The sequence below is a fragment of the Chrysemys picta genome, chromosome 15, assembly GCF_011386835.1.
Source record: "Chrysemys picta bellii isolate R12L10 chromosome 15, ASM1138683v2, whole genome shotgun sequence".
In the NCBI taxonomy this organism is placed as follows: Eukaryota; Metazoa; Chordata; order Testudines; family Emydidae; genus Chrysemys; species Chrysemys picta.
In genome coordinates, this window is record NC_088805.1 from 31,222,713 (window position 1) to 31,250,450 (window position 27,738).

The window sequence follows — 27,738 nt, forward strand, 5'->3', positions numbered from 1 at the left end:
GTCTTATTGGATTATTTTCAGGAATTATTTCATCTCTCAGCGTTCATTTATCCATCTGTACTTGCTATCTCATTGATATGTAGGTGAAATTGAATGTAAAGTATTTTGAGATATTCTGATGAAAGAAGCCAAGTGACATAATACACTAACTGCTGAAGTGCTTTTGAATTTGTGCTATTGGGTTCATAGTTTGTCTCCAAATGAAATAAATTCTGTAAGGGACTCATTTTTAGAACTGTTTTATTAATGCTTCATTTACAAATGTTTTAAGTCGTATTTCTGATCCTGCATAGAGATTTTATAGAATGTGGGAAGCGACTGTGAAATGGAGTTGAAATAATATGAACACTTACACAGGTGTTTAACTTCACTCACATGAGTTCTCCAATTGATTTCAATGTAAGCACATACATAAATATTTGCAAGAACGGGGTTTAATAGCCTACATCATTACTAAACCTACCTTCTGTCTATTTGCTTTTGCTGCATTTGCTTCCAGATCTGTATCTTCATCTGATGCAACACTGTCATAATCAGGCTGGTCGTTATCTTGACTCTCACTACTATGCTGACTGTTGATAGATTTCAATATCAGTTCCACATTTTCTATAAACAAAAATGAGTTAATTAGGATTTGTATGCAGAATTGGTTTATGTTGTTTAATAATATCAGAAGAGAACTTCAAGCAGACTAAAAGAAAACATGAAGAGAAATGTTAGGACAAAAAATTATTCTGTTGCTAACAGAAAAAGAAAAATATTAAGTTAGCGCCATCTAGTGTGACTAGATTATCATTACCTACAACAGCCAAATCTACAGTAGCAGTGAAAGATTAATTCTGCAGTCTTTAATTTTATTCCTTTGACCTCCTTGAAGTATTTAGGTAACTTCAAGTAACTAAGGAGAATTAAGGTTTACGAGCTAACTTAACACACTTCACACAGTGAAGAAAATAAGGTACAAAATAGAATGAGATTGCCAACATATCTACATCACTATTCAGTTGGGTAATACAGGGAAATTGTATAAAAAAATATGATCTTTTGGCATCTCTTTAGAGAGAATATTTTTGTATTTAAATGTTTGCTTCATATCTCCAGTGTTGGAACTACAGCTGTGTGTTACTTTTTGATTGCTGTTTTAAATGGTTGTACTCTTTGATATCAGCGAGCTTCAGATATGCTCAAACAGCACAGAAAGTGAGCATTTGCAAGCAACCTAACACTTAGCAAGTTCTAAAGCATGTTCTCAAGCAGAGTCCCAAATTTAGACAAGTGTCCATAATCCCTATAACACTGGCATTTTCCTGATCAACATTCCATTGATTGGTAGAGATATAGTTATAGAATTTCTGGTCTCCAAAGACTTAGGAAGCCACCTGGGGAATTCCACAGAATGCTGTTCTATACCATCAGAAAGGACACTTCTGGATTGCGTACATGTCTCAAGTCCATTTTGTTAGAAATATCACCCTTAATATTCAAGTCTTCTATAATTAAGCATTACTCTTGAGCTCAAATGCGCTGTCATCAGCAAACACTACTGGCCTCTTTACATCAAATCAGACACCCAAGGCTTTATAGCGATGACTTTAATTTGTTTACTCATTTCAAAAAATGATCAAGTCACATGATGTACTTCTAGATAATGAATTAATATAACTGTAATTTCAGTGATACCACAGCAAGTATAGAAGATTAGACAATTAGTCAAAAACATATTCACCTTTAGAGCCAGTGACAGGATTCCCTTGTTGTCTTCGCTTGGCATCACTTAGAATGTCTATAACTAGTGTAGCAAATTCATGGGCATTAAACCGAGCTAGTTTCTGTCTTCCCTAAAACATAGAACAAGGTGCAAAAAGTTACACAGGATACCATTTACGGACATAGCAATTTCTTGGCAAAACAGATACATAGTAACAGCATTTGTGCATCGTAATTAAAGCTCTTTGTATTTATATTATAACCCCATTCTCAGGGTTTTAAAAATGTCCTGCAAACATTTGTTTTCATAAAAACTGCATACAAAGGTGACTACCTAGAAGCAATATTAGTGTGTTTACAATAGTAAACTTTTTGTATTAACATTAATATAGTACCTTATCTTAAAATACATTGGTTGCAAAAAAAACTGACGCGTCACCATCTGCTTAATCACACTTCTGTATGTATTTATTTTAATTACACATACACACACACACACACACACACACACTTGCTACAAGTAACACCCAAGATTACTATAACAGAAAGATATGGGAAACAGTGCCTCTATTTTTCCCTACTTTGTTTCATTCAGTTTCATCATTTTCCCTGTATGGTGAGTTGATTACTCAGTTTCCCCTGCTTTGTGAAAGATTCAAATAAGGGAGAGGAATACTTTTTTAAAAAAATTAGGGAAATGTATCTGTAAAACCAAGAAATCAGGGCAGATGTAATGTGAAACTATTGTAAACTCTTAAGTGGAGTGTCCCTTTCCCCCCAGTTTATTAATGTAAACACCTGCACGACGTTAATAAAACTCTTTTGTAACACTCACAAACAAGATAACTTACCTGATTCCGTGTTGAAGAATACTCAGGATTTACAGGAAGAAAAGGGACAAGCGTGGTCTCAGTCACCAGTGTACTGTGATTCTGAGTAGCAAGCCAAACTGTTTACAGAGAAAACAGAGCCAGTGTTGGAGCAGCTTCACCCCATGAAACATCTACTCATTGAACTAGGTCAAGAGATCAGAGTTTCAACACTAAGCGTAATCAGAGTCAAAGGAACTGCTTTTTCTGAGAGTTCTCCACGCAGTAAAATAATTAGAAAAACTTATTTTATACCCCAATATAAAACTGAACACTCATTCTACTACATGTAAACTAAGTACCAATCAACTCCTAAACACAAAAATTACTTCACCCATAGCATTTAGTGGCACTAGCACCTTATGTGTAACATAGCATTTCAAGTGTTAACTACATAGATATTCCAGAAAGCCTTATTCACCTGCGTCTGTTTCCCGCCTGTCAACTTCATCATATACATCCATGGCAAGTTCTTCAAATAAGTGGTTACTTAGCTAAAAATAAGAGTGAAGTGATTAAGGATTCGGTAGCAATAAATCAACCCCCCCCAAAATCTCTTATGCTGCAGAAAGCAAATGTGCATGTCTGTGCTCGAGAGACAATCTGTTACTTTTGCAGCCCAGGAAGCACTGACTGACTGCCAGAGTGAAGCTGTTCAATTTCCGAAGCAGCGTGAGAGCCTGCTGGGTGCTGGATCCAGACCAGCCGTTCTCAAACTGTGGGTCGCGACCCCACTTTAATGGGGTTGCCAGGGCTGGCGTTAGACTTGCTGTGGTTGGGGTGGTTGGACCCCCACCACATGGGCTGAAGCTGAAGCCTGAGCCCTACTGCCTGGTGCTGAAGCCGGAGCCCGATGGCTTGAGCCCTGGGCAGCGGGGCTCAGGTTACAGGCCCCCGCCACCCCACCCCCAGCAGGGCTCAGGCAGGCTCAGGCTTCAGTCCCCTCTCCTGGGGTCGTATAGTAATTTTTGTTGTCAGAAGGGGGTTGCGGTGCGATGAAGTTTGAGACCCCCTGCTCTAGACAGATCCGGCCTGTTCTACAGCCGGCCAGTACAGATAAAGGAAATCGGACTTTTTTTCCTGACCTCACGAGAGTCCCAGCCCTTCCAATAATAATATATTGGGGGAGGAGAGAGGGAGGTATTTCTATGATTAAATGAGCAGAGCAGGCTTAAGTAGTGATTATTTGTTCCAGAATTTATTCCTAATGTGAACAGTTCAAGAGAGATGTTTATGTCTGGAATGAGAGACCTGTTGAGAGATCTGAGATTGTGTAAACCAGGGGTCGGCAACCTTTCAGAAGTGGTGTGCCAAATCGTCATTTATTCACTCTAATTTAAGGTTTCACGTGCCAGGAATACATTTTAATGTTTTTAGACGGTCTCTTTCTATAAGTCTATAATATATAACTAAACTATTGTTGTATGTAAAGTAAATAAGGTTTTTAAAATGTTTAAGAAGCTTCATTTAAAATTAAATTAAAATGCAGAGCCCCCCAGACCGGTGGCCAGGACCCGGGCAGTGTGAGTGCCACTGAAAATCAGCTTGCGTGCCAAAGGCGGCACGCGTGCCAGAGGTTGCCTACCCCTGGTGTAAACTAAGGTTTCAGGGTTATTCTAGTATTTTTATTCAGGTAGAGGGACCCTGGGACGTCACAGTGGCCAGTAATATAAATTGCTAATTAAAAACTGTAAAAATGCATGAGTGAATGCAGTCCAACTTCCTTCTCCCAATACAAGACAAATAGGCAGGGTCAACTTAACCCGCTTCCTGGGATCTGACTTCATTTACAAAGAAACTAATAAATCCCAGCCCAAATCACCCCACTTTCCCAGGCGTGGCTGCTCCTCGGCCTCCCCCCAGGGCTGTTCGGCCCAAGACCTGCTCTAGCCGAAGAGTTACTCCCAACCTATGTCCCGGGTGGAGTTAAAAACAGCTACAATGAATCAGCAAGAGTACATCTACATTTACTTACAGGGTTGTAATCCCTGCTAACAGAGTGGGTTTAAAGTGGAGATAGGGCTCAATTTTGGAGGGTTTGTATTTGGCTGAAATTCTTTTTTCCTATACTGCATTTTGTTCTCCAGACTTATTGCCCAGTTTAATCAGAAGTTTCACTGCCATCACTATAATCTTTGCAGAAAACCACATTACTGCATAAGAGGATGATACAAAAGTAATTCTTCCCCAATTTACTAAACTTTCATCCCCTGAAGAAAAGTCAGACGGAAATAGTTGAAAATTCTCTCTTCGGAGGGAACACTGATGGTATTAAGAGCAGGCCCAATAGATTCTCAACCTGTCTTAAGCAGGAATTGGTTTGGAAAGTATTTTTAAAAAGATACTAGATGAACTAATATTAAAGGCAATTGTATCAGGCAAACACTAATACAGCTATACTTACTTCTCAAAAAGTTAAAGGCAAATAAAATAACATTTGAGCATGCAGAGTATGTATGAATACATAAAGGCATGAGATAATATACAATTAAAGGTCATTAGTTTGAGATAACATTATTAATGAGAGGCAGAATCAGAGATCTTACTTGCAGTTCTTCCTAAACACAAATACATTTCATCTCCCATCCACCAGCAAATATTGAGTTTTTTTATTTCCCCCTCATGCCTTTTTCAGTCTCCTTCCATGTTTGCTTTGAATGTATCAGTTAATATGGAAGTGATATTTGTATAGGCAGGAACTAACAAAAACCACACTGCATTATAGTCAGTAACAACTTGGGAGATGAAGTACAGAAGTTTGCCATGTTACTAAGACTACATATGGCATAGCATAGGTTAAGTAGAGGCTTTACTTACAGACTGAAGCTTCTTCTTAGCTGCTTTTGCCAATTCAGACAAATCTAGACTGCTATGAAAACAAGAAGTGATCACTATATCTACAACAATGAAGAGGTCAGTATGAACAGCAATTCTTTATTGCGAAGTTTCTCCATAAAAAGTCAGTTCATTTTCATTTGACACTTCTTTGAATGTTACAAAGACTACACATTTTTTCAAACTCTAAGGGCTTGTTTACACATGAAAATTAATCCAGAATAAGGCAGAGTGTAAATTTAAGGCAGATTAACCATTCCTGATTTTCTCCACGTGTAGATGCTCTTATTCTGGAGAGTGCATCCGCACATGGATTCACATCAGGAATGCAGAAAAGCCCAAAGAGTTTAACTTACATTTCAGGTACATGCATGCAACGTTGTTGTAGCTATGTTGGTCCCAGGACATTAGAGAGACAAGGTGGGTGTGATAATATCTTTTATAGAACCAACTTCTGTTGGTGAGAGAAACAAGCTTTTGAGCTACACAAAGCTCTTCTTCAGGCCTGGGAAAGGCACTCCGAGCATCACAGCTAAATATGAGATGGAACAGATAGTTTAGCATAAGTACTTAGCACATATTCTAAGACAGCGTTTCTCAACCTTTTTGATACCAGGCACCAGCTCGCTGCCTTCTTAAATTGTGTCAGGAAGATCTCAGGGACCGGTGCCAGTCCATCGACTGGTTGTTGAGAAACACTGTTCTAAGTGACCATTCAAGGTGAAGTGGTTTGTTACCACCCCTGTAGTCATAGAACAAAAATAGGGGGGCTAGTGGGTTACATATTGTTTTAATAAACCATAAATCCAATGTCTTTTTTAAGACATGATTTTCAGTGTCTAGCAAAGTTATTAATTTAAGCTCTCTGGCTCATCTTTTGAAGATGTTGTGCAGATTTCCTTTGAGAATGCGGATTGACAGGTCAGATACAAAGGGGTCGCTTTGTGACAAGTTTTCACTCACATGTGACAGGGGGTGTTTTTGTTTATCATCATTTTTCTGTGAGAGTTTATTTGAGAGCATAGTGATTGTCTGGTTTCACCACATAGTTGTGTGATAGGACTCAGAGGTATGTGTAGGACCCAGAGGTCTTGAAAGGTGTGTTGTGGGAGGACGACAATAATTGTAGCAATGGAGCTATGGATGCAGCTTTTGCATCTGTTCTTCTGGCAAGACCTGGTGCTGCTCTGAGTTGGTGTGTCCGGGTGTGTCTGTGGGGAGCTTGCTTCTGATGATGAAGTTGAGGGGTTTTTTGAAGGTCAGAAGAAGGGGTTCAAGAAAGATTTCTTTCAAGATAGGGTCCCCATCAAGTATGGATTGTACCTCTTTGATGATACCCCGTATGGGTTCCAGTGTGGGGTTGAAGGTGACAACTAGGGGTGGGTGGTTGGAGGGGGTTTTGTTTTATTTCTGTATTGAAACAGGTTCTCTTGGGATGTTTGGGCGGCCTGTTCCATGATGCGATTTACTTCTCTGGTAGAGCGTCCTTGTTTAGTGAAGATGGTTTTGAGTGTGCTAAGGTGTATATCCCGGACTGTGATATCTGAGTGCCTGGCTGTAGGCAACAGATTTCTTGCTGTGTTTGCGGTGGTTACTATGAAGATAGGTGTGGTTGTCCTTGGATTTCTTGTACATAGTTGTTCCAGGACACACAGAATCAAGTGGCTATTAAAATCCCAAATGGCAATCCTGCACATCTAAAGAGGCAGAATGTGTTATAGGACACTGAAATGCTCCTAGAGGGAAGTTTAAAAATAAATACTCTTCTGACCATGCCCTAAAAAACAATGTCCTGTCAACTAATGAACAGCTGTAATAAACCCACAAGGATTATTTTACTTGATTAGTGGTAGAGGTGGGTACCACCAGGTGAATAAATGTGTTAAAGCACTAAGGCCTCATCTCAAAGTCACCCACAAGATGTATTGTATTGACTAACTATGAAGCAATCCTCTGATATTAGCTTCCTGTCTCAAGATTGACACACAAATTGCAAACTTTGTGGTTAGAACAAAAACAGAACTTAATGTGGAAACCCCAGACCCAGAAAGTCAACAAATTGTGAGCTCACTGTATATTACTGGGTGGAATCCCCCCAGCACAGACACAAAATCCTTTCAGTAGAACTTCTTCCAAAGAACTTTGTGAAGGAAAGACTCAAATAAGGTAGTTTGATGGAAGGCTCTGGGTAAGTTCCTGCAAGCAATTATCCTAGATGAGGATAAAGAGGAAGAAATGCCCAATGGAGAGGGCACTATACAGCAGTGAGAGACCAAAGTTCTACTGCAGGCCGTATGACCTGATATGTGATCTTGAACAAATCACTTCACCTCTCTTTGCCTCCGTTTCACCCTATGTAAAATGGGGCTTTTGATAGGGAAATCTCTTACCAATAGTTTCCTTTCTGTTAGCAGTATCTCCCACAATTCTTTAGGTCTGGGCTGCTCTCCTTTCTCTGTAGCTCACGGAGGCAAATCAGAGTTTTGGAGCCACACAGCCATGCCCCCTCAGCTTCTGCTTGCTTCCAGATGAGTTATTTCCAAGCTGTAAAACTTGCATAACATCATTAACAAATAAATATTACACAGATAATGAACTATGTACATTAGACCAAGGAAGATTGTCATATGGTAATGATCTCACTTAATATCTGATCTTTGACTCACGAGCCATCCAGCGTGGATACAATTGTGGGAAATGCTGCTAGCAGAAAGGAAATTATTGGTAAGAAATTTCCTGCTATGCAGCCCAGCATCTCCCACAATTCCTGATGTCTGGGAAGAATGTTATAGAAAAGGCCAAAAAAGGAAAACTGTATCCATCCTCATCTATATTTGCTCAAAGGGCGCAATCATTTCTGGTCCACCGCCTGCTGCACCTTCCTGCCAAAGGATGCCTCTGTAGAGGCCAGGAAGTCCAGCTACTAGTGCTTAATAAAGGTGGGAGCATTTGACCAGCATTACAAATTTCTGCTGTGGAGGCAGTTAGCTCTTTCTGCCCATGAGGTCGCCAGGGATCACATGGAGCATGCCCTAACATTCTGGAACTGGAATCTCCAATGCTTTTTTTGCTTCCACAATGCATAGTCTAACCCACTACCAATAGAGAAATGAAAGCTCTGAGTCCTTTCATGGAAGGATACAAACAAGGCACCTGATCTCCTTGTGTACTCTGTTCAAGGCAAATTTTCAGAGCCCTTCTGACATCTAAAGTGTGCCACCTCTCCGTGGTGGGATGCTGTGGCCTTGGACAGAATAAAGGTAGAACCATCTCTTGGGAACCGTGGAAAGAAGAGCTCACCTTCGGGACCAATGATTTTGGAATTCTGAGCACCACCTTGTCCTCATGAAACATGCCGCAAAGTTCCTGCATAGAGAGCACTGCCAGCTCTAATGCTTGCCTGTTGGATGTGATGGCTATCAAAACAAGTTTTGATGGACAAATAAAATGCTGACTGACATCAGTGGTTTGAAGGGTTTGTTGGGGCTCTCAGTCCCACTTGGGAAAAAAAGTTCTAACTGCCAGACTGGCTAACTGCACTTCCCTAAGGAATCTGGCTACGTGGGGGTTCTTTGCCAGAGAACCGCTGGATCCTGAAAACATCACACTACTAAGGGCAGACACCTGACAAGTAACAGTGTTGGGCTGGAGACCTTTGTCAAAAACTTCCTGGAGAAAACCCAAGATAGCCAGAATTCCCGAATTTCTTGGGTTTGCTTCATGTTCCTGGCACAAGATGCAAAACTTGGTTCAGACAGAGGAATTCAAGGTTGATACTCTTCTAGGAGAAAGAAGTGTTCTGACGACTTTGGAGGACAGACTCAATGATACTAGTGCTTCCCTTTCAATAGCCAGGCTGTTCAATACAGCTGGTTCAGGTCCAGATAAAGCAGAAGGACCTTATGGGAGGATGTCCTGTCCATTGCGAGCTGTAGCAGCAGTCCCAATTTCAGTCCTAACAAGTCCCTAAACCAGGGTCTCCTCATCCAATGTGGGTTTATCAATATTACTGTTTCCCGTTCTCATTTTATTTTCTTGACCATCTTCCCTAATAATGGGAAGTGTAAAAAGCAACAGAGGGTCCTGTGGCACCTTTGAGACTAACAGAAGTATTGGGAGCATAAGCTTTCGTGGGTAAGAACCTCACTTCTTCAGATGCAATGGGAAGTGTGTAAATGCATAGAGCAGACCCTTTAGCCATCAGTGCAATAGGGCATCTGTTCCCATGGATCTGGGGTTGGTTCACAAATAAGCTGGTTGAGGGCAGGCTGAATGATCATATGATTAACTCTAAGACATCCTAATTCAGGCCCCACTTGGAGCGGTTCACCTTGTGCCTGCTGAGCCAGTCCGCCTTCTGGTTCAGGTCTCTCTTTATGTGAGCTGCCTTGAGGGAGAGGAGAGACTGCTCCACCCACTGTGTGATTTGCATTGCTTCAGCATGTAGCGCTGGGCTTCTTGTTCCCCCTAGATTGTTCTTGTATGTGGCTGTGATCATATTGTCTGACAATCAGGGCATGGTTCCCCTCTAGGCTGAACTGGATCCTTCGTAGGGTCAGCTGGAGCATTTGTAGTTCTAGAAGGTTTATGGTGTTGGTTCTTTCCTCCAGGTTCCAATGCCATGAGCTATTGGAGACCCCAGATGTGCTCCCCAGCCCTCCAGGCTCGTGTTGGTTGTGAGGATCAGGGGATCTGGAAAGTATATGGGCATGCCCATTGCAGACACTGCCCTGGGCTGACCACCATGTGCCGGAACTCTCCCTTGATTTTTCATACGTTCTGGGGAGTCTCATATCTTTAAGATGAAGCCTTGAAGTCACTGGATATGTGATTGCACCCATGGAGTGATCCCTATGCACAACACTAGGAGGCCTAGCAGTTGAAGACTCAGTGCAATCAGGGCCTACGGCAGCTCCAAAACAATGAGAGGAGATCTTGAATTTTCTGGAATCTCTCTAGAGATGGAGATATCTTTGCTACCGAGGCCTCTATGTCCCCACCCAAGTGAGTTATTTGATTGGATGCAATCAAAGAGGGTGGTTGTTTTTTTGATGTCGATAAAACCATGCACCTGCAGGACATTCAAGGCCAGGGATGTAGCTCTGTGTGCTGGGGATGGAGCTCTAATTAAAGATGGCATCCAGGAAGGGGTACAGGTGGATCTCTTGTGACCTGAACCTGGCTGTGACTACCACCCACATCTTCGTAAAGACCCGAGGACAACCTGAATTGGAAAGGAGGGATGGTGTTTATGAGCCCTATTCCTTTTCCCATGGTGCTCAGGACCCTTTTAGGACTGGGGCGGACAGGGGAAAGGGAGATCTGTGACCCCCACAAGCCTGCCCTTTGTTCTCCAGAGGTCCTTTGGAACTTACTCCCTGAGTTGGCTGACTAGGCTCCTCCTTGTCCATGGAGTCTCTCCCTGTTCTGCACATAGACTCCTGGTCCATTTTTCCAAGGTTGTAGTTGCAGCTGCTCCAGTGAGCAGGGGATCCCACATGCCCCGGGACCTAACATTAGGGAGGGAAGGAAGGAAGGAAGACCGGAGGTAGGCTGGGCACAACTCAATGTTTGTCGAGCCTTGGAGGACAGTATCACAGATGGAGCACCTTTCGGATTTCATTTGGTGTTTTTCAGGCTGCTCTGCCATACCTCAAAGGTTCAGAGGAGGAAGCAGACAGGTACTGCCTCTGAGGCTCTGGAGGCATTCCAACACCTGGCTAAAAGACTGGCTCAGAGGCAGGGGAGGGGGGAAAAGAGAGAGAAATTACTGCTCACCACTGTGCCAGATTGTGTCAAAAAAAAAAAAGTTCCCCTTAGGCAGATGTGAAGGCAGGAGCTGTAAGAACCGTACGCATGCTGCCATGGAGACAGAGAAAGGAAGCTAACAAGAACTGAGGGGGTGTAGCCTGACCACTCAGCTCCAAAACTCCGCCTCAGTGAGCTGCAGAGACAGCAAAGCAGCCCAGATGTCCAGAATGTGAGATTCTGGGCTGCAGAAACTCACCTGGCTCTGTAAAGTGCTTGGAGAGCTACGGATGAGGAGTCCTACATAAGAGTTAAGTATTACTACTAATGGAAAAAGACCCTACTGCACCATAAAGTATTGTACAAAACTATACTCATCACCTGTATATCTAACTGAAGATTAACTGGTTTTAATTAAAAATTTTTTAAAGCAACTTTGTTACATTCATTAGTGTGTTTGCAAAAAAACTGAAGTCTGTTTACTTACAGCCGTCTTATTTCCAATTGCACAGCAATAAAAGAAAAATATATGGACTTTGTTATGATATGTTAACTCTTTATATTTCTTTTAAATAAACATGACCTTTACATTCCTAAGTTCTTATCACTTGCACAGCCAACACTACAAAAAGTTTACTAGTAAAGACACCATTTTCCTGCAAATGTAAGTCTTACAGTGCTGTATCAGGATACAAGTTCAAGAGCAATTATTGATATTATCAATCAAGTTTGCTTTCCAACACTACTTGTGCATTTTCTTTCACATACCTAACTGATAAATTTCACACCCTTTTACTTTTCTAGTTTTCCTCAGATTCTAAAGTACTAAAGCAGAAAAGCTCATATGATGGACCAAACGTGTCAAAAAAGGAATAAACACAGTGTAGTGACGAGAGTTGAAAGATATTTCAATAGAAAATTCAAAAATTTAAAGTACCAATTATTATTTGATATTTTTTCAAATACATGCTATTCAATCAGCAGTCTTACCTGTCTGCCATTTGAGGTATAATAAAGTGTTGTCCATTGTTGTGATCTGAAATTGAGTTAAGCTAAATGTTAAAATACTTAGGATGTGTTTCAAACAACCACTGTTACTGGCCTACATTTCTCAGTTTTATTAGACTATATAATATATTTGTTTTACTACTAGACTATTTAAAGTCACAGATCTTAGCTCTGCAACCTGCAGAAAGGGAGTCTGCATTTAGCAGATGCAGGATGACTGGCCTCCCACATTAGGTTTCCTCCTAATCCCCAACAGTTAGAGTGTCTAAAGCCCTGAAGCATAAGGCTTCTTCCAAAATTTGTTAACATTAACTAACAATGTTGGATAGTCTGGTTATCCATGTCAATATCCAATCCTTTTGTGAAATATACTAAGACTTGGACCTCAATGACATCCTGTGACAAGAAGTTCTATAGTTTAATTATGTGTTGTTTGAAAAAGTATTTCCTTTTGCCACATTTTGATTTCACTAAACGTCCCCTTGCTTTTGGATCGTGAGACACAGAGAATAGAAGCTCAAAATCTACCTTCTTCAGACCATTCATTATTTTATATACTTGCATCATGTCTCCCCTTATTCATCTCCTTTCTAAAGTAAACAATCCCAATCTCTCTCTATGATTTTTTCTTTGCCCCTAATAATTTGTAACCGTTCTCTGAGCACCCTCTAATCCTGCAGCATCTATTTTGAGATGGGGTGACCAGTACTACAGAATATAGGTGAGGCACACCATTTATTTATATAATGGCATTATATTTTCCATGTTATTCTCCATCCCATTCCTTATGTATCCTTAGATCACATTTTTTGACCACATGTTGAGCTGAGGTCTTCATTGAGCTGTCTACAATGACATTCAGGTCCCTTTCCTGAGTTGATAGTTAATTTAGAGCTGTGAAAGGCATATGAGTAGTTTAACGTTTTCATTCCAATGTGCATTATTTTGCGTTCATCAATATTGAGCTTTACTTGCCAGTGTGTTGCCCATTCACGTAGATTGGTTGGGCCTTCTGAAGTTCTTTAGTTCTTTCTGGACTTGACTAACCTAAATAACTGTGTGTCATCTGAAAATTTTGCTACCTCACAGTTCACCCACTTATCCAGATTGTTAATATATTGAACACCACTGGACCCAGCACAGAACTGGGAGACACCCTTGTAACCTCTTGCCAAGATAAAAACTGACCATTTATTCCTACTAAGTCTCCTGTCTCTTACCCAGCTGTGGGAACATGCTGCATCTCACTCCATGATAGTTTCTTTTGTAGCCTTCAGTAGCTCTTAAGCAGATTCTGTCACTTAATCACCCAGTACGTTGTGACCCCTATAACCCTACCAGTCAGAGCATGGGGTATTGGAGACAGAATGCATGTTGTGTTACAACAAAAAGGGGATTTTAGTTTACCATTATGTCTAGCAACACCCAAAAATGTAATTCAAATTTTAATTGTACCATCTCTGATTTAAGCCACTAACATTTCCTTTGCTGTTCTATGATTTCATGCCTATTTTTAACAGACTTGAGAATTTTTATAAATGATCTCATGGGGCTAGTTTTAACATCAATGACATGGGTGTCATATTCTTTTTAGTTTGTATATTCAAATAATCACTATTTGAAAAATAACACTTTTTTGGGATAGTTTTTTTGTACTCACCTGGTTTCCTGCCACAGAGATAGAATGCCAGTCTGTCAGTAAGTTCATACTGTATTTCTACAAGGCGCTCTGCCAATTCATGGTGCCCTCCTTGTCTATTAGACATAAAACAGAAAATGGCATTCATTTATGATTCACTAGCTATAAAATGTAAAGGTTCAAAAATTGATCTGAAAAGATTAAATTTAGCATCATGAATACAACATCAGATCACTACTACATTTTCAATTTAGAATGTGTTTGAGATTTTTCCAAAGGGTGTCAGAATCACAAGAGAATCTTCAGAAGTAAATACTAAAAGGAAATTAGACTTTTCTGATCTGTTCAAAATGAGTTGCTGAGTATTCTGGAATAGCTTTGCTTATCTACCTGCTAGAGAAGCTGATTAACAATTTATCCAAAACAGGCAGAATAGTCTTTTCTGAGCAGTTTTTGAGATGGTAAACCAACCGTGTCCAGTTTAGCATTGGAATAACAGCTGTGGCAACAACTCTGGTACATGGTATCCGATTCCAATGGAAGACTTGTTCTGTCCTCGGTGTCTCCTTATATACCATTTCCAAACCAATAAATAAACCCAAGCACTGAGACTACACGACTTCTGAATCTTGCTGCTACTGGAATTGTTTGGAATACAGCCTTAGCTTGGTAGCTTGTCTGTAATTTTATACACACAATGCATGTTAAGTTTTGCTACAGTAATACAAATAAATAACATATTATTTGAGATCTGGTTACTTAGATGTGCATCTTCCTGTGCCATATTGCTGCACTTGAAATCATACAGGCACTCATGCCGCTGGAGCTCCCTTGATGCAAAAGAGAGGAAGCTGCCTGCAGTGTGTTCTTTGCTAGGGAATTCGGAATTCAGTCCCCACCAGTACTAGAGAGCCATTTAGCTGGTAGGGCAAAGCCCTTCTGAGACCCTGCACGGGCAATCTGTTCTCTTAGGTTGAAGACTGGAGATATATTATTTGTTCTGTGTGCATTTACTTTATCCTGGGAAAAGCTCTCATTTGAGGTTTAATTGTGAAATTAAATGTCTGTCAGGATACCCAGAGAACCTGGGAGAGGTGATAATTTACCCTTTTTGTTTTGTTTTGTTTTTAAATCAAGACTAAAAAAATCAAAACATTAAAGCCATTTACCTTGCATAGTCAACTGGAGTTTTTCCACTGGAGTCTTGTGTGCCAGGGTCAGCACCATAGACTGCCAACAACTCTGCCTGTAAAATCTGTCCTGCTTTGGCAGCAACATGAAGCGGGGTGTTTCCTTTCTCCTAAAAAGTCATTAAAAACCACACATGCTTATGTTCAATCAGCAGGTCTGAATACGTGACTGATATAAAATGTATGTCAGCTGAAACCAACATAAATATAATGACAGACTAAGAATTGATCTAACACCAAGCTAATAAAAAAGGTTTTCATACAGGATGAAAAAAGTTGGCCTGAGCTCCTAGAGAGAGTAATCTCAAGCACGTCTCCAGATTCCCTGTCCTCACACTGGAATGGAGTTGCTGAAAAACAAAAAGGACTGTCTGTTAAAAATCTGGATATACAAGAACAATGAGTCAGTCATCTTCACTGTATTAGGAACAGATATTAAAAAAACTAGCCATATAGCCATGGAATATTTTACTTTCCAACAGGTTCTAGTAAGGTGGGTCAGTTAACTTGAGGCCTGGGGTTCTCTAACATCCATATATAACTTTTGTTAGTGCCAATCAGACACTGTTGAAAAATATTTCCCTTCAAGGTTAAGTTTGAATGCTTAATACATTTGTATACACAAAAGTGCAGTACCATGGAGATACTAGTTATCTTTCATATTAAGATCAGAGTAATTCAAGTCTACTCAGGTATCAGTCTTACAGTATCTTGTGACAACTGCAAGCTGTTTTGTTCCAGTCCACAAACTGCAAGAAAGCAAAACTTACCTTACTGAGGTCCTTGGCAGTAACACTGTCGTCTTCTCGGCACGGCAAGCGATGAACAAATGCTAACATTTGATATTTAGCTCTAATGAATTCTGCTTTGTTGGGACTGTAAGAAGAAATCAAAGCAAAGGAGTTGCAAAATAAATGTTGGCTTTTTATAAATAAAATTAAAGTACATAGCATATTTCAATACTGAATGCCAATAGATTTGATTTTTGCACAGAGCAAATGACAGAGTAAGACACTAGGAAATATTTTCATCCGGTACATAATTCAATCCAGATTTTAATTCCCTATTGAAGGGTATTGTTATTGAAAGTAGTGTCAAAATAATTAGAGCTAGTAGTGAAATTATCTCCCCCTTCCAGTGAAAATTTTTGATAAAAATGAAAATGTTATTTTCTTCAACAACAAAATTGTTTGGGGGACGAGGGCTGGGGTTCGTAGAAAAACTGAAAATGCTTGTTTTCAGACAATAACCCTTAGAATTCTGGCAAAAATTGAGATTTTTGGTGACAATTTCTGACCAACTCTAAAAGTAATAAAGTTACTTCACTATTTTCAGTTATCTTGCTTACAAGCTTAAGGCCTGTCCTGAAATGTTATCAAACCCTCCACTTCTATTGATTTCACTGAAAACTGCTGGTGCTTAGCACCTCTCAGGATCAACATCTTAAACTAATATACAAAGTCAGATACGAAACTCGGTTTTTAAAACTAATTAGCTGAGTTTCTGAAAGAAAACATTGATACAGTAATGGAAAAGATGACATTTGAGGCATAGAAGAGAAGATTAAAAAAACCCAATCTCCAACAATTGAGACCACAGATGATACATTAATACTATTGATGCACATGATGCAAGAGAATGAAAAGACCTCTTCACTCATTTCAGCATAGTCTTTGAAACCCAAACTTTAGTGATCTTCAAGGATACTTCAGAGAATATTTAACATCTCCTCTGCTGTGAGCACAGATCAGGGGTTAAGTCAGTGAATAAAGGAGACTGGATTTTCTCAGATTTATTCACATCAGCAATACTCTTCAATGGCCTTGATAAGACTTGATACAAGATCAGGTTTTTACTCATCTGTTGCTGCCCTTCTCACAACTAGTCAAAATAGGTACATTTTTACAAAGGGGCTCCTGGAGACACACAGAATTTTATAAACATTCTACTTACTGCACTTTATCCTGTGGGTTAGCTTTGCGCCTTCCGCTCATAACAGATGCAGGGTCCAGCAAAGAATGTTCCCATATGGAATTAGCACCATTATTATACAGTGTTTCAACCATCTGAAACCCAAAATGTGTGCAACAGGCATTAAGTATTTTACTATTACCTGCACAGGCAGAGCAGCTCACAGATGGTATTTCCCAAGTGGAGAGCATTTTTGCGCTACTCCAGAAAGTTGCCAAGGAAGAGGATATTTTTGGACTTTTTTATTAATATTAAAAGGCAGCTGATGTCAAACCTTATTTGGTTAAAAAGAGAGCAGGTTAGGGTGATGTGCTTTTGTCTATACTTTCCATTATCAATTTTAGATTGTACGTGTCTCAAAGCCCAGGTAAGCTTGCTGCAGCTCTTCTTGTTTTCAGGAAGAGCCTCCCCCTCAATTTGAGTTCAAGAAGAGGTTCATCATGTATGTTTACCTATTCTATTCATTTTATTGTTGTATGGCACCTGGAATATCTTGGGATGGGCCTTAAAAATAAGTAGTTTCACAGATTATATTGCAAGCAGGGAAGGCAGCATTTACCTGAAGGCAGACACCTAATGCTGCTTTAAATTGCATCAGTATAAGCAGATCCACTGCTTTGCATCTGGGGACCGAAGACTTTGTTCTCCCAAAGAGACCCAAACTCAGCCATGAAGGAGAGATGGGCAGAATTCCTGAGGAGATCAGTCAACCAGTTACATTCCATTAACTGGAACATTATCCACTTGCCTCTTTTCCCCACAGGTTCTTTGTTTTGCTGTAGGGATATAGGTTAAGAGGCAACTGGTTGTTTCCTCAGACCTCCCTGTTGCATAGGAACTGAAAGCATGGGTGGCTTCTCCCCACTTTGGCTGGGAGTGATCTTTTTTAGGGTGTGGAGGTGAGACATATGGCATGGTTTCTCCCCAGCTGTGGAGGCTTCTGCTGCTAAAAGCAGCAGCTGCCTGTCTAGAGAAGACTGCTGTCTTCTGTACTTAGAAAGTAGCACCAGAGCACAGAGCAGAGAGGCAGTGTGCATTTTGGGGTGGGGAAAGGGAGACAAATCAGACACATACAATCTAAACTTATTTTTAAAATAAAATATAATTTGCCTGAATCTTAACCTAACCCTCACTTTTATTTTAATTTCATACACATTTACATAGTGAAAGTGTTGGAATCCAGACATGCTACAAAGTAACATCTCACTTTTTAAGTTATTAATCTAGAAGCCTTTGGTTTGTGTTTTTTTTTTTTTATTATAATCTTTTTTTATAATTTTTATTATAAAAAAAAAAAGGACAGGCTCACATGGAGGTAAATGAGAATGGCAACACATTTGCATGTTTCTGTGTCCTAAATGGAATGTCAGATCTATTCGTGTGTATACCAGATTCCTATACTGAGCAAGGATAGCTCCTTTAAATTAACTAGGAGAAAGCCTTTGTTTTGGGAATAAATGTTCACAGGCACATATTTGTATACGCATCTGACAATCAGTGTCCATGCCAGTATATATTCTGACCTAAAACTGCTACAATATGCAAAATGCAAAGAAATGGAAAATCATGCAATTTTTACTCATTGTTAACTGGCCTGCAGATGTCAGTCAAATTATTATTGCTGCAAGTGCAGATGGTCCACAAACTCTCACCCACAAACACTACTGCTTGGTCTGAACTTAAAAGTTTGGTCGACATAGCTACGTGGGTCAGGGTGTGAAAAGCTGAATGACGTAGCTATAAAAGCTATGCCGATATAGCCCCCAGTGTAGACACATACTACTACTGTTCAGGAAGGGGTTGTTCCTATATCAGTGGAAAAAATCCCTTCCACCAGTGTAGGCTACATCTACAATCCCGGGATATGCCAGCATAGCTGTGTTGATGTAGCTATGCTGGTACAGTCTCTATAGCGCAGACATACCCTCAAGTAAATTTAAACTTTGAAAGAGCAAAGCAACTTTTCAAGAAGGCTTCATTAAAGTAGCTACCAAAGGATCTTTTAGGCTTCCCAAAATAGAGAACATGTGAGAAAGAAGAAATGAAAGCAGAAAGGGCAGGCGCTTAGAATTAGGTTCTCCTAAATAGCCACAGCAACAGACCTCATCTGTAGCTCTGGGGGGGAAAAAGGCTTGTTACAACCTGACCAGTTGAGTAGAAGTGGATGTGCTGCAGTACTCCGGTTGGACAGACAGACAAAAGTTAACTCTCAAAACCAAGGAAATTTTAACTATACCCCAGGCTCTGAATTTGCCCTAACAGTAAGTTTAAAATGTGGAGGTAACACTGACTTTTATTATCTATTACAGCAATGTAACAGAAACCAAGAAACCTATTTTAAAAAAGAGCTTAATGAAGCGACCCTCCCCACCAGAAAGTTTAGTAATTAGAGTTCTCTAAGAACTGCATTTTCTGACTCTCATCAGAAAGCAATCCTCAGCTTTTACCTGAAGCAACGTTGGAGGCCATGGTGTGTGTTTAAGATGCCTCACTTGAGAGATATGACGTCCTAGACTCCGATGAACACTACAGCATTCATCACAAATCAGAATTCCCCTGTTTACTGATGCCCAACAGGGGTCTGGAAAAGAGAAGCATATTATTATAATATGGGCAACACTGTGGGCCAGTGGTTAGAGCACAAGACTGGGAATCAGGTGTAACGGGTTCTATTCCTACCATCGCTTACTTGCTATATGAACTTGGGAAAATCACAGACTCCCTGGGCCTAAAGATGTTGGGGGAAATATGGGTCTTGTGGTTAGACACTGGACTGGGACTCAGATCAAGTCAGACAAGAAACAATGGTCCCTGCCCTGAAGGACTCCCAAACTAACAGACAAACACACAAAGGTTAGCGGGAATGGGAAATACACACTTTCTTTTTTACTGAATGTACATATCACCCTTTTGAAGTGTATGATGTATTTTATATAGCATCTTTAGGATCACATGAAACAAAAGCTGCAATTTAGCCTGAGGTCAGAGATGCTGTTTCCTTTTAGTGGTAGTGCAAGCAAGATAAGTTTAGTAACACCAACACAATTATTTACAGTTTAGCTAGTTTCACCCACTAAAAATAAAGTGGTGTCAAGTTTTAAAGAAAGGCTACCCCCCAGGACATGTGCCAATGGGATTCTTCACTTACACCACCTTTTCAAGATTGTGATGTTTAAACAAGGTGTTTGTCTTCACAGTAAATCCATTTGGTCAGGAACAAAACTCAAAAAGAAGGTAGTATTATGATGACCTGTGTTATTTAGCTAATTCATGCCAGTTAATTTACAGGAGCATTCAATATCATTAGAACTAATTAACAAACTAAGCTTTTTGATGCCAGCATTCACTTCAACATAAATCTGCAGAAACGGCAATATATTTTTAAGTACTGAATATCTAAACAGAACATTTCAATTCCAAATGTTTCTCCTCTCTTCAGATACATTAGAAGCTTCCAAAATGTACAAGCCCTCCTTTGTTTATTATGTTTATATAAAGTTTTGTTTTAGACAAAAAGCAAGATTCTTTTTGAATTTAAGCTTGGCTACTGTACTGATATTTCCAAGGATTTTCAGACCCAAGTATTTAAGGCTCTGTTTCAGATAGTACGAAGTTTCAAAAGACCAAAAACCAGCAAGTGGACAACCAGAACCTGGTCAGCTTTCAGAGAATTAATATTCTATCAACTATACAGAAACAAGTTTTTGTTCAAAATAGCAAGGGCTATAAAATTTAAACAGTTTACAGAGAAGTAAATATGAGTATGTAGATTCCTACAAGATACCTATCCTTATCTGAACATCACTACAGCTTATACTGATAGAGTATTTCGTATGTGGACACGTCAAAGCAGTATACACACTAAACAAAATATACCCACATCGCATCTTAGACAGATGTTAGAATAGCTGTGTAATGGAGATCATTTTTAACCGGGCATAGTTTACTGTACAAAGACCACGTGCATTCTGCTTGCTGACTATAGTAACTATTCTTATTGCTGTTGCACCCAAAGGTCACAATCAATTTCAGGCACTGTAAAAAACATACAGCAGGAGACAGTCCCTGCCCCAAAGAGCCTGCAATCTGACTTGAAACAAAATATTGCAAGTGGAAGTAACAAGAGGGGAGAGTACAAGAGTAATGATACTGAGAAGATAGTAGCTTCCCTGAATAGTTCAGAGAGGGCATTCTATGCATGAGGAGCAGCATGGAAAAAAGCACGCAGAAGCTGGTGGCAGAAGATGACAAATAAGCATTTAAGGCCTTGAGTCATTGGCAGAGTGTAGGGAGTGATGTGATAAGAACAGAGTTAAAATGTGATACAGTGGAAAACAGGAGAGTCAATGGAAGGATTCACAGGGGATTGACACAATCAAAGTGATGGGCCAAGATGATGTTCTTAGCTCCTACTAAGTGTTAGAGTCCAGAGAGAAGGTGGACATAATCATTAAGCCATGAGATGCTAAGGGTCTAAATTAGAGTTATCAACATGGACTAACAGAAAATGGTTGTTTTGGTAAAGTGTTTGGGGAGGAAGCAGCAGGATAGTATTAATGGACATAAATCTGACATCGGGAATCAGAATACTCAAAAACCAGTGGGAGAACACTTTAACCTGTCTGGTCATTCAATGACAGATCTGCAGGTGGCTATTTTACAACAGAAAAACTTCAAAAACAGACTCAAACGAGACAGTGCTGAGCTGGAATTGATATGCAAACTAGATACAATCAACTTAGGCTTGAATAAGGACTGGGAATGGCTGAGCCATTACAAACATTGAATCTATCTCCCCTTGTAAGTATTCTCACACTTATCAAACTGTCTGTACTGGGCTATCTTGATTATCACTTCAAAAGATTTTTTTCTCTTACTTAATTGGCCTCTCAGAGTTGGTAAGGCAACTCCCACCTGTTCATGCTCTCTGTATGTGTATATATATCTCCTCAATATATGTTCCATTCTATATGCATCCGAAGAAGTGGGCTGTAGCCCACGAACGCTTATGCTCTAAAAAATGTGTTAGTCTCTAAGGTGCCACAAGTACTCCTGTTCTTTTTGTAAAATGAAAGTAATGTTAGAACAACAACATCTGTCAGATTCTTTAACTCTGATGCTTGTTTAATGTTTAAATCTACCTACAAAATTGCTTTATTCAGTTTACAAATCAAGAGTCTTGTGCTATAAGAGACCAAGAGATCTGAATTTGTAGAAATTAACATATTTCAAGGCAGCACAACAAATTTGTTGCGATTTCTAAACTTAACAGTAGTATGGTACATTATGAACAATCTTATGCTAAAAGCTAATACTTCAATGTTATTTTAATCTGACTTGATGAAGCAGAATTCTTCTCTGAACACAGCCTTCAAAATTCTAGATCACACACACAGATATAAAACAAGCATGTAAAGGGACACTGTCAAGTAGAGTGCACACCCTTAAAATGTGTAACATTTTAGAGGCACTCCCTGTTAGAGTGATAGTATTGATAGAAATGGTAACATTTTAAATACTGTACATCCATCATAGTTTAATGCTATATTTTAGGTTTTACAAACCTCATCAACAAATTAAAACATTGCCCTGCACTATTTCTAATCACTGGATTAGAATAAATTGCCTGGAGAGGTTGTGGAATCTCTATCACTGAAGATTTTTTAAGAGCAGCTTAGACAAATGCCTGTCTGTCATGGATAGTTTATATAATACTTAGTCCTGTCATGAGTGCAGGGGACTGGACTAGATAACCTCTTGAGGTCCCTTACAGTCCCACGATTCTATGATTCAATTTCTCATCCAATCTCTGCAGTACAGGCATAATGAATGGACATGGATGATAAACTCCTGAACACACTGAAGCCCTATCCTTGGAAAACTGTACCCACATTCAACAAATCCCACAGGATTATGCTTCTTGCTTATGCTTTGGCAAAACTGCTATGGCTTGGCATACCCATAATACACTGACTGGATTGTCAGGAAGTGAAACTGATTATGAAATAGTCTTTAATAAACATCTAAGCCAGTGGGTCTCAAACTTTTTTTTTTTACTGGCGACCCCTTTCACATCACAAGTCTGAGTGTGAGCCCCCTAATAAATTAAACACACTTTTTAATATATTTAGCACCATTATAAACGCTGGAGGCAAGCGGGGTTTGGGGTGGAGGTTGACAGCTAGCGACCCCCCATGTAATGACCTTGTGAGGGGTCCCGACCCCCAGTTTGAGAACCCCTGATCTAAGCAGAAGAAAGTATAAAAAGGAACAGCAAACAAAAAATAAATCAATTTTTAAATTCTCCCATTTTAATATTCTGTTGGATTATAAACATATGTATGGAAACATATTTAAAAGAGTAATGTATCTAGACTGTCTCCTTAAATGAAGGTTCACTCATGGAATTAGCAATGCAACAAATTCTTTACATTATATAAGTATGCCAATTTACAAGATTTATCTCACTAAATGTTTTTCCTGCAAATTCTATGTTAGACATTTTATTTTTTAAACTTGATACCTAAAACTGTGAGATGAGTAAGGTGTAACTTCGCAGACTCAGAAGTTTCATTCTAGATCAGTGGTTCCCAAACTGAGGTTCTCAGAAAAAAATTCTGTAATGGTGTGCAGAACAATCCCTAGGGACTCCGGACACGGGGGCCAGCAGGCCGAGTCCTGTGACCATGACTTCCTGGCAGAACACGTTTAAGCTTTGTTGCAGTCGTGTGTTGTTTGCCTGGACTGCTCAAGACCCGAATGCTTGTGGGAGGAACTCTTTACTGAGTTGGCTTCTTAAAATACCTTCATGCTCTTTCATGTCTGGTACTCCTGGACGAAACATGTAGGAGGCTTAATCAAAGTGATATAAGCTACAAAAATGAAATCTTGGAAGAGTGTTGCCGTTTTCATAATGTAATAAAATTAATAATGTAATGATAAATAATAATGTAATGATAAATAGTGTGTAATAAGCATGTCATAAAAAACAAATTATTTCCAAGATCACTGCTTCTATAATTTATACTCAGGCAAAGAGGAGAAAATCCCTGGAAATATTTTGCGGGAGGGAAGGGGTGGAAGAGGGGAGGTCACGAGATTTGATATTTTCATGAAAGGGGTTCGCAGGTTGCTAAAGTTTGGGAACCACTATTCTAGACCCTTAAAGTCGTTCCCCCCGCGCACACATACACTTCATTTTTCCCTTCACGCACTCCCTGCCTTGAAAGGCCACCCTTTTCCCCTCAGCTGTCCATTACCAGGGACACCACCACCATCCTTCTAGTTTCTCCAGCCTATAATCTGGGTGTCATCTTTGATTCAGCCCTCTTTCTAAACCCACACATCCAGACCATGCCTAAATCTTGCTGATTCATATACACACACACACTCTCTCTCCCTCCCTCCGGCCTTTCCTCTTTGTCCACAACACAATAATTTTCATTCAGACCTTCATCTTATCTTGATTACCTACAAGTTCTTTCTCTCTGACCTTGGCTGCTACAACCTTGCCCCCCACAAACTTAATTAAATCACTGCAGCTAAAAATCTAAAAACATGCAAAAAAGGAGACAGTCCTTGTCTCAAAGAATTTACAATCTAAATGTTAGTAGCTGAGCCACCATAACGTTTTTTAAATTATGTTGATATCATTGTACAGCTCATGTTTCAAACTTGAAATTGATAGTAAACTGAAGTTGTGAATGACTACAATAGTACTGATATTTAAACAGCTCCCCCAAGCACACACCCAAACAGCTTCCCATGGCTAACAAGTTGGTAGTCCAATATGCCCTTTCATTTCCTTGTTTGGAAATTTCAGTGGCTGAATGAGCTACAACCACTTGTTTCTAGAGATGGTTCCTCAAGATTAAGAAACTTTACCAAAGCATCATTTTAAAGCTGTAATTCTTGCTCTAGAGCATAACTGGGGAACTGAAATGGCAAGAAACGAGACAGGAGCAACAACTTAATTTAAAGAAAACAATTTGTTTTTACCTAGTAATAGTAGTACATGGTGACATAAACAGGAGTCCTTAACTCAGAAACTAGTTTTCTAACATTTCAGTTTGGGACTTTTAAGTCCACATTCTGGAAAGGTGGCTTCCCTGTTCTACAATTGCAACGTCAATTGCTCTTAGTTTTTATTTTTATTGGTAAGTGAATAACTAGTTTATGTTTCTCTCAAGTCTGGGTGACATAGTGCCAGAATAACACTACTACTTTGCACTTCTACCATACCATCCATTCATCCAACAAATTAAAACTCATTGCAAACCCCGGTGAGTTAAGCCCATCAATACTCAAGAGGTAGAAAAGTATTATTATTTCCATTTCACAGGGGCACAGAGAGGGGAAGTGACACACACTGATCGAGCTAGCAGAACCCACATCCACTGATTTCTAGTTTTGTGATTTGGCCAGATGGCCCTTGCCCAAACTAGAAACTGTTTAAAACCATTTTCAGTATACAGATGAGTGATCAGAAACCATCCTAGAAACCCTCTTTTGTTTGTTAGTCTATATTTATATTCCAACAGTGCTCAGAGGCTCCAATTATTGTGCCCGACGCTCTATAAACTGGAAGAGACAGACCCTGCCCAGAATACCCTAAAGGTATTTCAAAAGCCCATGTCCACACTAGAACAACAAACCAGACTAGCTGCGACCATGCTTGGCCACCTTTGTCAGACACAGTGCTAGGACAGCCAGGCTCGACAATGGTTTTCAAACAGGGGCAGGTGGCATGGCTCGTGGCTGGAGGCGGAGAGGATGCCAGGGTGCTGCAGATGGCCCCGGGGAGCGGAAACGGGGGCGCCCAGGCCAGGACACTCCTGTCACCGCAGATGCAGGCCAGGCTCGGTTCTTTGCTCCAGGGCAGCCGCTGTCACTCGCGAGGAGCGCACACCGCCCAGCTCCTGCACTACTTCTGCACCGGGCTTCCTGTTTGCTGCTCGCAGCCAGGGCGGCTCTTTCCGCTCGCACCCCCGAGGCGCCCGCCGCCGGCTGCCCGGGGGGGGTGTGTGTGTGTGCCTGGGGCAGGGCTCGCCGGCCACGCAGCCCCCCGGGGGCTCGGCCTAGGTCCAGGTGCAGCGCGGGGCCGGGGGAGGGGCGAACGCGGGCCCCCGGGCAGGGCTCGGCCAGAACCCCGGGCTCCCTTGGGGAAGGCCCCGGCGCGAGAGTCCCAAGGGACGGGGCACCTCGGGGCCGCCCAGCCCCGGCCGCTCCTACCCTGAGCGCTGCAGTCCGCGCAGACCTCGCTGCTCCTCAGCCGCTTCGACATGTCGGCGCGGGCGGCGGGCGCCTGCCTCAGCCTCGGGCGGGGGCCGCGTCTTCCTGCCGCTCGAACGGGTCCCACTGAGGAGCCCCCGCCAGCCAGCAGGGGGCCGCCCCAGGCGTACGCCAGCGCCGCGCGCTACGCCCCCAGCGCCATTCACCAAGCCAGGCAGCAGACTGTCACGTGACAGGGAGGCCCCCCCACCTAGGCGGCGGCCGCCATCTTCATTCCTGGCATAGCTCGGGCTGGAACGGGCTTGGAGACCATTTTAGCTCCTGGCAGAAACAGGCCCAGAACCAGACCAGCCTCAGAGCCTTCCCATGTCTACTTTAACATTAGAGATGCAAATTATAACCCAGGCATCCACTGTTCCCAAGGAAACTCTGTGTGCTCTTAGAGCAGCATTTGACCATGCACAGGGGCAAATCCCACAGGCCCCTTGTCACCAAGGCACAGGGGCACCATAATAGCAGTCAGGAAGGGAGTGGGGGTCTGAGACCAGACTGGTGGGTGGAAAAGGCTGACTCAAGGCCAAGCTAGTCCCCCTAACCTTTTCCCTCTCCGAGATGCTCTGTCTACCTCCATAAGCAGGAGCACCTGGTAAAAAAGGAGGAGAGCAAAGTAGGGAGGTTCTACCATAGAATCATAGAAGATTAGGATTGGAAGAGACCTCAGGAGGTCATCTAGTCCAACCCCCTGCTCAAAGCAGGACCAACCCCAACTAAATCAACCCAGACAGGGCTATATAACTTATGTATTACTATATAAACTTGTCTTTGTCTATAGAGCAGTGCCAAGCCCAACTGTTCAAATATTATGTTAGACCCCAAAAATAATGGGATGCCAAAATTAGCAATCAACTTTAGCTTGTCTTCTGGTTTTCAAGCTGTTAGGGCTCACTTGGCTCACAATTTCAAGCTTTCCTCATTAACCATGAGGGCTAAAAACGAACTTATTAAAAATGACAGCTGGAATTCTCATGTATTCAGTTGTTTTCAAGAGCTGGGCCTTAAAGTAAAAAAAAAAAAATTGTAAGACTTACCATAAAACGATAAGTGTTAACAATGCTGCCATCTTTCACCTTGAGGGTCATCTGTCTGATCATTTGTAACCACTAGGTAGAGAGAAGAGTAGAGGATCCACCCTCTTGCTGTAGCTTAGCAGCCAGTTAATAGGGGGCTAGAATGGGGGGGAGGGAGAGGTCTGCTGGCAAATGTACAAATCTGCACAACTGACCATATGATATATATTAGCTGTCTCACCCTATGGCATCTATCTAACTCCTTACCTACTTACCCATTGCCCAATCTATAGATATTTACTAATCTATCCATCAGGCTATCTCCACTTGCCCATTTATCTAGCTGGCTCCAGACAGCACACCCATTTATCCAGCAAATTCTCCACTGCCATCTTACATATAAAGCACCTAATAGTAAAGTATCTGATGGCCATGAAGGGCACCCTCACTTTTCTCTGAAGCAACAAGGCACT

At 41.0% G+C, this 27,738-nt stretch overlaps 1 protein-coding gene across 18 annotated transcripts in view; it reads right to left on the reverse strand.

Annotated features, from left to right (window-relative positions):
- GIT2 (GIT ArfGAP 2) overlaps positions 1 to 27,738 on the reverse strand; it is a 52,185-nt gene extending 24,447 nt beyond the window's left edge. For 9 of the 18 annotated variants that reach the window (XR_010592934.1, XM_065568862.1, XM_005298522.5 and 6 more), the window contains exons 1-13: positions 26,199 to 26,385; positions 19,415 to 19,548; positions 16,950 to 17,062; positions 15,767 to 15,872; positions 15,260 to 15,346; positions 14,976 to 15,106; positions 13,828 to 13,922; positions 12,150 to 12,195; positions 5,394 to 5,445; positions 2,998 to 3,070; positions 2,559 to 2,656; positions 1,727 to 1,838; positions 464 to 606 (exon numbers count right to left, since the gene is read on the reverse strand). Coding sequence is in view for 16 of the 18 variants with exons in the window: in XM_065568862.1 (XP_065424934.1) it covers positions 464 to 606; positions 1,727 to 1,838; positions 2,559 to 2,656; positions 2,998 to 3,070; positions 5,394 to 5,445; positions 12,150 to 12,195; positions 13,828 to 13,922; positions 14,976 to 15,106; positions 15,260 to 15,346; positions 15,767 to 15,872; positions 16,950 to 17,062; positions 19,415 to 19,548; positions 26,199 to 26,250 (1,242 nt within the window). In the remaining 2 variants the exon portion in view is untranslated. Of the gene's footprint in view, positions 1 to 463; positions 607 to 1,726; positions 1,839 to 2,558; positions 2,657 to 2,997; positions 3,071 to 5,393; positions 5,446 to 12,149; positions 12,196 to 13,827; positions 13,923 to 14,975; positions 15,107 to 15,259; positions 15,347 to 15,766; positions 15,873 to 16,949; positions 17,063 to 19,414; positions 19,549 to 26,198; positions 26,386 to 27,286 lie in introns of those variants that run through there. The other 9 variants (XM_065568864.1, XM_065568858.1, XM_065568855.1 and 6 more) reach the window with 4 other exon arrangements.